The following is a 14,421-nucleotide window of genomic DNA, read 5'->3' on the forward strand; positions in this document are numbered from 1 at the left end:
GATGAATGGAGTATAATCAGCTTTATTATTCAGATTTGACATGTAACATCGTCTCCTGTATACCGTATGTATGTACTGTAGGTTGGAAATATCCTTTTCTGCTGTGTCTATATAAGGTTATATAGAAAACCTACTTTAGTCTGTACGGTAAATCGAGTCATTCTTTACTGATCTCTGCTTTTTAATACTCCCAGTCATCTCGTAAAGTTTCGGTTTATGGCTGGTGGTTAGACATCAGAGACAATTAGAGCTTTATGAACACTGTTGAATTGGGTTATTATCAGGATTAGGACAGCATTATTGAGTTTGTTTTGTAGAGTTTTTTTTTTTCCATTACTGCTTTCATGTAGAACATTTCTTTTGTGCACTGTGAGCATAATGAGTCTAAACGATTCTCGAATCAAATGAAAATTACATCCTTGTGTGCTCTGGATTCCATCTGACACGCAGTAATATTTATGTAAATGAATTGGGTAGGATCTACCAAAGAATTTTTTTTTTTTAAGTTTGTCATTGCTGCCACCTACAATTCCTCCTACAGTTCACTGAGTGAGTGATTAAAATACACAAGAGGAGCTCTAAGTATCCAATGCACCTCTAAAAACAGCTGAAAGAAAGACACTTTATGTATATTGTGTCCATTTAATTTCATCTCTCTGTCATCTCACACACAAGCAAACAGGGCACTCTGTATTACGGCCACTTAGATATACGGAAATGAGGTAATGCTTTCTCATTTAGTGACTGCAATCTCCTGGACTCAACCATTCTTCTAGTCTGGGGGTGGGAATTGATACCAGAGTATTGTATGGTTCATATTAATTTAACGTATTTGTTACATGTTTTCTAGGCCTTATCAGGTCATTTCTACTTTATTCAAATCTTCATATTTCTTTCATCGGAATCTATACGAATAGAAAAATAGGACGTAACCAAATGGTTCGGTTCCCCCTCTGGGCATCAATAGTCTGCGCGCTGTATGTTTGTTTCTCCGTGAAAATGATAAGGAGTCGAATTATACACAGCTCAGCGATTTGCATTTTCCACTGTCCTTGTTTTCACTCTGGAGCTCACTGACCACCTGCTCCACCCTTCCCCCCACCCCCACCCCCCACCCCCAAAGAATTCATGGCATCTTTAATACTAAAGTAACCTTTTAAACAAATTCAGAATACTGTGTTACTCACGAATACTTTATATAATTGTGATTACAAGCCCATCCGTTAAAACTGGTTAGACGGGTGATGAAATAATATCATTTGTGCATTTGTTGTTATAAGAGATCCATGTACACTTGAAATGTTTTGGATTTCCTAAAAAAAAAAAAAAAAAAAAAAATTCAATACAGCTGACCAACAAAACTTACGGTTAATTTTCAATGAATTAACAAAATCCAAGGTAATACCTTGGCTAAAATAAGTCCTTAAACATTTCCCACTTGGTTAGTATTTGGTCAATCAGTTATTCCCAGCCCTGGTCCTGGAGTGTATCTACTCTCCTGCTCTAACCATTCCAGTGTTGACTCGGGATGTGTGTCAGGATGTGAGGAATAAACCACTATGGGTCATACTGTTGTAGGAAAATAATCAATGATGAAGTGATATGACGCAACATAAAGCAGACTTACTGTTTCCAATAACATCTAGCATTTTATTACCTTTGAACTGCAATTTATTTTTAATTAAAGAATGACACATAGTTATTATCCATTTACAGTTACATTTAATGACGTGGAACGTCTGAGAACCAAGTTAGTTCCTGATATCACTTATATTCCCACAAGACGCAGCCCAAAGATCGTTGAGATTACTGAGGATGGTACCGTTTTAAAAACCATAAAGATGGCTTTGGACCTCAATTCATATGAACAGTTATGCTGTGATGGTTTAGGATTACAATTGCCACGCACAGTTTTGCACTCAAGTCTCCATCAGTGAAGAGTGGATAAGTTCAACAAAACAGACTTCCTATAAAAACTGTAATGAATTTACTGCTTACACAACTGCACTCTTTAACCACGTAGCACGCAGTTTTAGAAGGGATTTCTTTATAATCGTACTATCCGGTATCACCCAGATGAGGACGGGTTCCCTTTTAAGTCTGGATCCTCTCGAGGTTTCTCAAGGCCACGGTCGCCTCTGGCTTCCTCATTAGGGATAAATTCATACGTTTAAAATCTATATCCTGAAGTTATATATTTCTGTAAAGCTGCTTTGGGACAATGTCCATTGTTAAAAGTGCTATGCAAATAAAACTAAATTGAACTGAATATTAACAGCTATAAACAGTTGTTTATTTCTCTCTTGAAGTTAATGAGAGGGAAAAAATGCAGCTTGTCGTGTTATTGAGAAGCTTGCCGAAAGTCCTCTGTCCTGAAGACTTTGCAGTTCAAATTTACAGCTTTACCTCTGACTGTTACGATGCACTGACACTGGAGACTCCTTCAATAATTTTAAATAACAAGGTTTTACACTGTACCCCTGTGTAAGTTGTTACCAGCAGTGTTGTATAAATAACGTTATGAACTGAAACTTCGTGGAAAGTGATCTCCTGTGTGTGATGTCGCAATATAGCTATATAAGGCATCATACAGCACTTATAATATCCGCTAAAATCATCGGATCATCATAAGATATTTGTTTCGCTACAATACAGATAAGTTAGATAGCTTACACATTAGGTTTTTCAAAATGCTAGAATATTCCATTACTTTATTTGGTTCTTCCTGTACTGTATGTCTCTGTAGTTAAATGTGCCTCCATGTGCAACTCGGCTTTGCTCCAAATAGGGCAAAGCAATCAGCATAGAAATGTGCTCGGCTGATTGAAAGACAATAGGACTCAGAACTCTCACACACTCATACACAGGTGCACACACTCTCAAGCTGACACACCTGTACATCGTTTACGCGTGAGTGCGACGTGATAACACAGATACTGCCGCTATCAAAGCCCGTGTGGTTTACATCTCAAACGCTCTTCTCTCATAGATTCACTATTAATCGAACCTCTAGAGCAGATTCACTACAAAGCAGAAGTGAAAACTTTTGGTGTTTGAATGTCTATGAGCAGTAAGTCCAGGACGCTGGACTGATTAACTGATGCTTATTTTTTCATTATGGGCGGAGTGGTGGGTGGTATATTACCAAAATCTCTTTCTGCCCCATCTGTAGCATATACAGTTATCACAAACAGGAATTCTGATACATTACATTACACTGAGAAAAACCTTTTTACGCAAAATATAGCGGAAGTCTACGGGCAGTAGTTGTGGTGTTAATAAATACATCATTTTATATCACTGAAATGCATTTTTATAGAACATGAATTTAATCTTCAGGTGGAAGAACTTGTAGTTATGTAAGTCGTGTTGGTCTTATGATGCGTGGATACAATAAAACCTCTGGGAAAATGTAAATGTCTATATTACTGAATTACTTTTCAATTTTTAGCTTCATCGCATCCTAAGACCTATGCAATACTTGAACGGCAGTTCTAAATATATGATATTATATATAGTCACATATTTAGAATATTTACTAAGAGAATTCACAACCGCCCTTAGACTTCAATAATAATCGAGCATTTCAATAAGCAGGTTTTCTGTTTGTTTTTCAGTGCAGGGAAACGTGTTGAAATGCTTGACCGTGGTAATCACACGTGTGTTACAGACAGAGTAAACAGAGTTTCGGTTACATCATGCTGGAGTACTCCTATAAGCTGTGGTTGAGAGTCTGTATTTGTAGTTTGAGACTGTTTTGAGATTTCAGATGAGCTGATGTATGTGTGCGGATCTTGAACATGTACTTTTCCTGTTTAGAAATGTCTGTTTAGTTTGTGTGATTTTTGAACTGTAGGAGCTGGAGCTGTGCTGTGCGCTGTCAACTGTCAATCACTGCAGTTCATTCTGTCTAACCCACCTGCTGCGTCAAGAGCTCTCCGTCCTGACACTCACACAAACATACACACCACACACTCATATACACTCCCTCCCTCTGATAGTGGGATCCATGGTAGCTCTCTCTCTCTCTCTCTCTCTCTCTCTCTCTCTCTCGTCAGTGGAGATTGCTGTTAAGCCCACAAACGAGCTGAATTAGGGCTAGGTATTATGATTTTATTAACAAATATGATCAATTTTGCAATATTGTGGGTATTTTTTTATAACACTTACCGATTCCATTGTTACTTACAGTAACAAATAGCTTATTGATACATATTATTTATTGGAGAAAAGACTGTCCGTATCGCGATATGGTATTTTTCAGCCCTTGTCAGAAAAGCATCATGTCACGAAGCATCTCTTCTCAGTGGCTCTTTCGATTTATTACGTGGCTCAGTCAAATGAAAACCTTAATTTTTAATGATGTTTAATTGCAAATAGGGGTCACAAATGAGTATCGTCTTTCTATACAATCTGCTGTCTGGATTATTCTTGGAAAAAATTTTTGGTTCAATTCTAATTCATGTCACCGTTTTATTGTTATTATTATTTTACTGCCTGACAGGTTTCATGAAGCTCACAAATTCATTGATTGTGTTCAAGGTGTAGGAAGAGAGAGAGAGAGAGAGAGAGAGGAACAATAAAATAAAGCACATGCCTATAATTCTTCTGAGGTTTAATGCTCTGTATTGATCTTCCTTATTGATTAACAGTCGCTTATGTAAACCTGTCATTCACTCGCTCTCAGCGCTTGTCTCCTTGTCTTACTCTCTCTCTCTCTTTGTCAGTCGCAGTGCTACTTATGTTTGGCACCTGCTTTTGTTGCTTTGTCGTGCCAGTCTGTGCCATCAAATGCATACGCTTCAATCTGATTGGGTCTCAGGGCGCGGTATAAAAATGACCGATAGCTCATTGGTTGAGAGCACTCAGCTTTGAGTGTGAATCAGAAGAGAAGAGATCAATTCAGATCTCTCATTTGGAATCCAGCATGAAGGATTTAAAAGATACCGTGTGTCCGATTATAATTTAAGACTTGTGTTGTGTGTCACACAAATAATGAACATTTTATTTGCTGTTTAGATCAATGTTCAATTTTATTGTGAGCATTCATGTTAGCATTTCTTCATTTCATGGAAATTGAGTCTGCTCACTGCACACCTAGAAAATAAAAAGTCATAAAATAAAATGTTTAAATGTAAGGGGTTTTTTTTTGGTGTTTTTTTTTTTCAACATAATTGACTTTATACCATTTGACTAAGGCTAACCAGACACTTGTCCACCCCTACTCCCTGCTGTAAATGATTATTTTTTTCTTGTATTGAGTAAACCATTTCCTAAAAATGCCCAGACACTGCTTTAAATATTAATGTGATGTTTCCTGATAGGTTATACTGTACATGCTGCCTAGCAACAGTAACTTTGCATTAAATTATCCTAAATATATATAGCACCAGTCTATACTTTTTATTACTGTTTTGAGTCTTGAGTGCAGAAAACACGAGCTTTCTACAAACGAACTGGGTTTGATTATAGAGACTCTGATATCCGTCCTTCTCAGTGGAAATCAATTATGACAGATGGCCAACCGTGTCCTCTGGGATGCCTAGCCATGACGTTGTCATTTTAACCCTGTAAGGTCCAAGTCTATGTCGGAGTTTGCCTGTGTATATCTTATATTTTGCATATTTTAATATATTTTAATATATTGGTGATATATTACATTCTGTCCTTTGTCTCAGGACACACTCAGCTTTTTAGTTCTTCCTAGTTTTCAAGCACAAAAATGAACAAGGTAGAATAGGCAGGTGAGTATAAAAAGTGTGGTTTTAATCTGGGTTTACAACCTCAATTCCAAAAATGTTGAGACGCTGTGTAAAATGTACATAAAAACAGAATGCAAGGATTTGCAAACGTTTAAACTGAGTAAACGTACCATTTTAAGGAAAAAATAAGGTAATTGTACATTTGATGGCTGCAACAAGTCTCAAGAAAGTTGGGACGGTGACAACAAAAGGCTGGAAAAGTAAGTGTTACTAAAAAGAAACAGCTGGAGGTTAATTGGCAACAGATCAGTAACATGATTGGGTATAAAAAGAGTGTCTTAGAGAGGCAGAGTCTCTCAGAAGTAAAGATGAGCAGAGGTTCACCAATCTGCGAAAAACTGCATCGACAATTTGTGGAACAATTTCAGAATAATGTTCCTCAATGTAAAATTGCGAAGACTATGAATATCTCGTCATCTACAGTACATAATATCGTCAAAAGATTCCGAGAATCGAGAAATCTCTGTGTGCAAGGGACAAGGGTTAAAATCAATACTGCATGCCCGTGATCTTCGGGCCCTCAGGCGGCACTGCATTAAAAACAGACATGATTCTGTAATGGAAATCACTGCATGGGTTCAGAAACACTTCCAGAACTCATTATCTGTGAACACAGTTCGCTTTGCCATACACAAATTCTGGTTAAAGCTCAATCCTGCAAAGAAGAATCCATATGTGAACATGATCCAGAAACGCCGCCGTCTTCTCTGGGCCAAAGGTCATTTAAAATGGACCGAGGCAAAGTGGAAAACTGTTCTGTGGTCAGACGAATCGAAATGTGAAATTCTTTTTGGAAACCACGGACGCTGCGTCCTCTAAACTAAAGAGGACTAAAGAGGAGGGACCATCCTTATCATTTTTATCAGCACTCAGTTCAAAAGCCTGCATCTCTGATGGTATGGGGGTGCATTAGTGTCTATGGAATGGGCAGCTTGCACGTCTGGAAAGACGTCATCAATGGTGCAAGATATATATATAGGTTTTAGAGCAATACATGCTTCCATCCGTATTTCATCGCATCTATATTTCTGAGACTCTGCCTCTCTAAGATACTCTTTTTATACTCAATCATGTTACTGACCTGCTGCTAATTAACCTAATTAGTTGTGAAATGTTCCTCCAGCTGTTTCTTTTCAGTAACACTTACTTTTCCAGCCTTTGTTGCCCCGTCCCAACTTTTTTGAGACGAGTTGCGGCCATCAAATTCAAAATTAACTTATTTTTTCCTTACAATGGTACATTTCCTCAGTTTAAACATTTGCTATGTTTTCTATGTTCGGTTGTGAATAACATATGGGTTGATGATAATTGCAAATCATTGCGTTCTGTTTTTATTTTTTATTGACCTTTCACACAGCTTTTTTGGAATTGGGGCTGTAAAAGCATCTAGTTATTAAGCATTCCTAATGTTCTTTGGTACATTAATCTACAGTTTAATGGCTGAACTGATACTAATTCTTGGGCCTAGCGGTGCATCAATGCCATTTTTTCCCCCAGAGTACAGTTTTTTTGTTCCTCATCAATACCAATACTCATATTGTATTACTGATATTGATAATGATACATATGCAAAATGAATATCCTACATAGTATTAAGCATTGCGGTACACAATGGTACATTGTAAACAGTGGCCATGAAAAACACACACATGCATGCTCATGCACTTAGGTCACTCGGTTCGTTCTTTATAACATTGGTGCGTTTAACTCTGAATGAAGTGCATTAGCTGGCTACATTATTTACCTTGAACGGAGTAGGGTTACAGTGTAGAAGAGTGGATTTTGGTTCGTTTTTGTAAAAGAGCTTCTGTATATCTGTAAATAAAGTATATATCATTGTCTTCATTGCATCAAAATCACTGATGGTCACTGGCTAAGCGCTGTTATAGGCACTCATCTAGCATTGTTTGAAAATCAATAAATACATCCAGATTGTTATTGTTTCATGTCATCTGTTCATTTGTGTGACAGCACACACTTGGCACATGTTATGCCACATTCTATAATGTCACATGGTATCAGATGTTGCATTTTTCATGAATACGGATAAAAGAACATGATGTGTACCTTCTTGGGATTACTAGTAGGCTTATAACATCCTCATGATTGTTCCAGATGCTTATTTGTGGATGGTTATAACTCACACACAGCACAACTGATATCTATGTGTCATTTAACATGTTTATTTCAGTGTCTGTATAATCTACATTCCGCTTAAAAGCATGTCATGGTTCGCTTCATTTAACTTACCTGATTCCACTCAGGCTTTCATGGGTTTATCTGGTGTGTTAGAAACCTTCGTAAGGTCCGGGTTTGCCATTATTTATCCAAAGTCATTTAATGAAGTGCAGGATGGAGACATTACGTAGAATTTCCTTGTACGGTGGAACCTGCTTTTGTGTGTGCGTTACAAAAAAAAAAAACCTTGAAAACATTGAACCTGATGCCTTCTTGCTGATTTCAGCTTCAAGGCTGTGTTGTATAAGCTTTAGATCTTTTCCGGAAGGTTCTTAATAAAAGCGGTGACGTAATGGGACATTTTTCTAGAATGATGCGATGGCTTAGGGAGAAGTGGTTTTATTTGTGAAGAACTAAGTTGTTGAAAATTGGATTGGTTTGCCCAAACTCTTTTTGCTTCTAATAGGTGGTTTTCAGCCGGTTCTGTAGTCCCTGTGATATCAAGGACCTCTTTTGCACAGCCATGGGGTTGCCCAGGTAACGTGTGTGTATGTGTGTGTGTGTGACAATTTGTGTGTGTGTGTGTGTGTTTGTGTGTGCTTGTCTAACCTTTTTAGTTGAAGTGTGCCTATATTTAGCGTGTGCATCTGCTTTTGACAGGAATACATCCATTTCCCTCCTGGACTCAACTGGAGCTATGGTCTCCATCGACCCCACCATGCCAAGCAACTTGGAGAGGTAATCACTCCCGACCCCTCTCACTCTTACGCTGCATTCCCATACTTAATCCAGTATAGCTGTGTAGTAAACCAGTGAAGTATCGTGTACTTCAAATGAAAAAAAAAAAGACACCCTGAAGCCAGAAGACGTCTTTAAAGCCGGGTTTACAGTGTCCGGTATTTGGCTTGAATATTGCGGTCACAGACACCATCTTACATCATAAAGATGTAACGACATTCATCTAAAATCTACCAATAGGAGAACGGCATATGATTACACAAAACACGAGCCGTCTACAAACACAACGGCGGCAATGGCGAAACGTTAACAAAGGATATTGGATTTAAAAGAAGAGCAGTTTGTTGAATTATGGCAGCAGAGGATGCCTCTATAATGTCTTATCACAGTTATATCACGACAGGACACGACATGGAAATAAATAGAGGATGAGTTACAGCTTCTAGGTGTGTAGGTAACTAGAATGCAAAAACTCTTTTCATCGAGTTCCTTGTTGTACTATTATGACAGTGTGAAACAATTTTTATGCTTTCCATTTTGAAGAGATACAAACCTGTGGAGTGTCACTGTGCACCCAGAATGGCAGAACGTAGTAACTATCTTCATCATTTAATCTGACATGAAGAACACGTTATCGTACGATTCTTATTGGGATCATCTCGTACAGTGTGACACGTAATAATCGTAAAAAATAAAATGCTGAAATCGCACAGAGTTGGGGGCGAGTGGTGGCTTGGTGGTTAAAGCGCTGGGGTACTGATCAGAAGTTCAGGGGTTCAAGCCCCAGCACTGCCAAGCTACCACTGTTGGGCCCTTGAGCAAGGCCCTTAACCCTCTCTGCTCCAGGGGGCGCTGTATCATGGCTGACCCCAACTTCCTGACATGCTGGGGCATGCGAAGAAAAGAATTTCACTGTGCTGTAATGTATATGTGACCAATAAAAAAAGACTCGTTAGAGTTAAACCAGCTTTACCCTGTCTGTTCAGAGACTTAGGCTTATGTTACAGAAATAACATTCATGCAACGCTTTGTAAACAAAATATTGTCCTAGGAATTTTTTCCCCGTGTTCCTAGACCATCAATTACATTCCCTCTCAGGCAAAAGTAACATTATAGAACTGCTTGTGTTAATGTTCCTGCAAATAAACGCATTAACATCTAGCTGCATCTCTCACAGACCAACTATATGAAACATCAGGCTAGACAGAAGAAAAGATAAGGTCTAGTAAAATAAAAGAGAATAGTCTGAAGAACGTGTGTCTTTGAGTGGTATACAGGGGCGTGTCTTTAAGTCCATAGGGAGGATTCCATGATTGGGGTGCCATTTTTTTGTTCTGATTTTCGATACTGAATCGTGCATTTAACCATTTCAAAATGCGTGAACACATCTAACGCAACAATCTCATTTTTTACAAGGTTTCTTTTCTGACACTTGCTGCATTTTTCCGTTACGCGAGTCACAGGGTTAAACGTGATGGGTTTTGAGTTTCTAGCCTAGACTTATCAAATACACAGAATGTTCTTTACTATGGGATTTCTAATTCAAATTGCCCTTAATTCATTTAACATGTTATTTAACAACAGATGAAAGGCAAGGACGCACTTGAGGACTCTTCTAGAAGCTGAATGAGTTTGGGGAAGTTTTAAAGAACCGTCCTTTACAGCACAATTATTTACTTTTGCTTTCACACTCTTTACTTTCACACTATCCGTTGTTACCCAGATGAGGACGGGTTCCCTTCTGAGTCTGGTTCCTCTCAAGGTTTCTTCCTCATATCATCTTAGGGAGTTTTTCCTCGCCACCGTCGCCACCGGCTCGCCCGATAGGGATAAATTCACACACTTAAAATCTCTATCCTGTGTTTATATATTTCTGTAAAGCTGCTTTGAGACAACGTCCATTGTTAAACGCGCTATGCAAATAAAATTGAATTATTTACTGCTTCCAGGAGAGACCTGTCTAGATTGTGTGTGATAGTTCATAGATACAGCTATAATTCTCCAACACACACACACACACACACACACACACACACAAATACCTTCGATTACTCATAACCTGTATGAAACATGTCCAAATGCATGCCTTTAGAACATATTGTGCTCATAAACAACTCCTTCTCATGAGATTTTCATCCAATCTGAAGGTCATGTTCAAAAAGACTCTGTTTACATAACAGATATTATCAGTCAGTCATCCACATAAAGGAATGAGGAAGGGGCTCATCCACATGTAACAGCCATGAATCATCAAGAGAGTGTCCCTGAGGCCGACAGCAACAGTAGATGCAATCAACACTAATCACTACCTAGGGCTGAGACAGAAGCCAATCAGGGCAGTCATACTGCAGATAATAAGAGCACTTGCAAATTAGAGGCTCACAGAGAGGGGGCGTCTTTTGGCGTGACACCAGTTGCTTTGTAACCACATTGTGTTTCCCCTTGTTTTTGTTTTTTTTAAAAGGTCGCCATACAAGGTGGTTCCCCTCACTGGAGGGCAGCTGGCTGGTGAGTTTTATACTAATGTATTTCTATATGTCTACACACACACACACACACACACACACACACACGCCTGATTGTTAGAGTATATCAGTCTTTGTAAAATGCACCACCATACAACACACGTTCACAAACACACCAACTGGCACCAAAACGCATAAATGAAGTAGGCTTTTCCCCAGATTTCTACTAGCCCTAACTTTGTAACCAGGAGAATCTCAAACTCAAATTTTTACAGCAGAATGCCACTATAGAGGACTTAATTCTGTGAAAATGTAAGGTTTGTATCTGATCACCCACAAGAGATATTCAACCTGAAATTGAGGGGAATTTTTAAAAAAAACGGCACCTTCTCGCCCCCATTACAAAACAAATAAATAAAGAGGAAAAGTCTCAAACCTAAAATGTTCTGCATGCACACTATACTTACCTAGGTACCCCCTAAAATTTAGACTGAGACTCGAACCCTTTCCATTATAAACTGACCCTAAAAGTGGAACTGTGAGCAATCTTGAGCATTACATTTGAACTTAAGTTCTAAGTCTAAGGAGCAAGAATCTGTTCCAAGGAGCTAGGACCATCCTGACCCAAAATATTGAGGTTTCCATAAACAGCTATAGAACCAAAATTTGTTGTGTGCCACGACACATAGCTGGCCGTCATAGTTAAACCAAATAAAACCAAATAAAATAAAAGTTTTGCAATGCCAATACAGCACACAGAGGTAATCACTCAAACCATATTATGAAAACGATAAAAGCTCCAGCAACCAACTTTACAATCATTGGACCACTTGAGATGGACTGACAGAAAGTTCAGGAATTAAAGTAACTCAAATAAGTACAATGAATAAATTGTGGTGGTACATATATTCGCCTAATATACTTGATATTTATATTCAGTTTATATTAGTAATCTATAAGGGCTCTCATGCTGCAAAAGTTGGTTTTGTAGTCCTAAATCTTTACAAACTTATAGATGTGCGTGCAATCAGAAGAGGAAGGGTGTTTATTATCCTGTAAAAACTTTCCTACCGAGTGGTTATGGGCTGCACGTTTATTTGATCTGGCGCTTATCACTGGTACATTTACGTAGAACTTTAAACCAATTCTGAAAAATGTCTGACATTAATAACATTTACACAGTGTGCGCACACACACACACACACACACACACATGCTTGTATTACTGTCTTTGTGTGGTATTTCTGTTGACTTGTGAATTATTGTAGTTGAATTGAGCTATGCCTAACCATAGAACTAACCTCGATAACCTTAACGCTAATCTCACTAACCCTAGCCTCACTAATCCTCATTGGAACCTCATTAACACTAAGCCTGACCTCACGAACATGAACGGCATTAACCTTACCTCTAAACCTCATTAAATCTAAACCTCATATCATGTACTCATATCATCATGGAAACACACAGAGACTTAATGGAAGCAGGAATTTTCAGAGATCTCTTACCCGTATGTGCTCTTCTTAGTGTGCTTAAACAGGTTTCATGTAAAACATTATGTCTCACTGCATATGAACCTAATGCTTGGTTTCAGTGTAGACAATCCACAATATTTCAGTTATGTTTGAGTGAATGATTCTTGAGGGACTGTGTGACCCTTAACCTAACGTTTTCTTTATCTATAGAGAAGAAACACATTGTACACCGGAAAGCAACCAATAGGAAAAGTTTACCCATCACCTGCGTCCGTCTCTTTCTGTGTTTTATTGGTCCACACAAGTGAACTTTGTCCACTGTGTCTCTATGGCCAATCAGAAATGAGATTTTTGTGTATGTGTCTTGATGTGTATTCTTTGTGTGTGTGTGTGTGTGTGTGTGTGTGTGTGTGTGTGGGAACTGAACTTGTGAGCCACCATTTAACACCCAGGAGAGATTATCTGTAGTACATGATAAGGTGAGGTAGAAGAGAAAGTGTCTGTCTGTCCTCCTGTCCCTTCGCCTTTTTCCTGCCTGGTTACATGCCGCTTCCATTAACTCTCCATCTCCTCTGCCTGCGTAATGCTTCATGTTTGCCCCGATGGCGTCGTACACACTCTGATGCTTTCTGACGAGGAACTATAATGCCTTGTCTGCTCCGGACGGGCCACGTTGTGTGTTTTTCTGACAGCAGGTGACTGTGTTTGCTGTTGTGTCCTTTTGTAGATAAAGAAGAACTTTTTCAGAATGTATTGACTCAGGTAGCGGAGCAGTTCTCCAGGTACTTACTCTCTTGTTCTCTCTCTCGATTCCCTGTGCTTTCTCACTGCTAATATTTAACAGTGCATTGCGCCTGCATGCTCGGTGCACTATAGAGCTTACTATCTATCCTCTTCATATCAATCAGGAAATAGTCTGTTTCAGCTGAGGAATTTTCCCTCTTTGAATCTTTTCCCTCTCATAAATTACATTTAATCCAATTAAGTATGTTTTATCATTCTGCCTTCCACATGTATTTTTTTTAAAGTTTATTATCGTTACGGCTCTACTGCTGTTGCGTGCTGTTTTATGTGTTGCCTTGCATGGATTTTAACGGGTTGGTTCTACCTCACATCTCTGTGTCTTTGTTAACTTTTTTTATTCAGGGCTTTTAAGATAAATGAGCTGAAGTCTGAAGTGACGAACCGCTTGGCCATGTTGGAGAAAAGAGTGGAATGTAAGTCATAATGTTTGATTGTTATCATATTTAACGATCATATTGCGATCGATGTAGTAATTCACAGAACAATCTTATTGTTCTGTGTATTTCTTGTTCTGCACTCCTCTCACACTTTTGTGTATTTGTACTTTATGTAGCCTTGTGTACTGTTATGTGTTGAACTATGGAAATTTCGTTCCAATGTATACAAGCTATATAGGAATGACAGTAAAAACCCACCCTTTGCTCTGATGAATAAAAGAACAACACTGCACACTGTGGAAGCACAATTAATAGTATTTAGGGCCCGAGCACCTATGGTGTGAGGTCCTGTTGGATCTGCTCCGTTTATTATTAGGGCCTGAGCACCGGAGGCGAAGGTGCAAAGCCCTATTGTTTTCGGTGTGTTTATTATTATTATTTTATTTACAGATTTCACTCATTTTTGAGGCATTTGTGATGCTTAAAAATGAATGAAATTCGTCATACGGATCATACCTGGTGAAAATTAAAATATGATGTAGTAAATAGGCTTGGCCGTGGTTTAGCGGCTCCATAGCGCCCCCGAACGCCGGAATGGAACTTGATGGATTTTCTCAGAGAA

The 14,421-nt window shown here is 38.6% G+C and overlaps 1 protein-coding gene across 2 annotated transcripts in view; it reads left to right on the top strand.

Annotated features, from left to right (window-relative positions):
• pde9aa (phosphodiesterase 9aa) overlaps positions 1–14,421 on the top strand; it is a 41,694-nt gene that overhangs the window by 2,482 nt on the left and 24,791 nt on the right. For both annotated transcript variants that reach the window (XM_053627471.1, XM_053627472.1), the window contains exons 2-6: positions 8,407–8,477; positions 8,601–8,678; positions 11,143–11,186; positions 13,346–13,400; positions 13,765–13,835. In XM_053627471.1, coding sequence (XP_053483446.1) covers positions 8,407–8,477; positions 8,601–8,678; positions 11,143–11,186; positions 13,346–13,400; positions 13,765–13,835 — 319 coding nt within the window. The remainder of the gene's footprint in view (positions 1–8,406; positions 8,478–8,600; positions 8,679–11,142; positions 11,187–13,345; positions 13,401–13,764; positions 13,836–14,421) is intronic.

Source organism: Ictalurus furcatus, chromosome 6 (genome assembly GCF_023375685.1).
Source record: "Ictalurus furcatus strain D&B chromosome 6, Billie_1.0, whole genome shotgun sequence".
Taxonomy (NCBI): domain Eukaryota; kingdom Metazoa; phylum Chordata; class Actinopteri; order Siluriformes; family Ictaluridae; genus Ictalurus; species Ictalurus furcatus.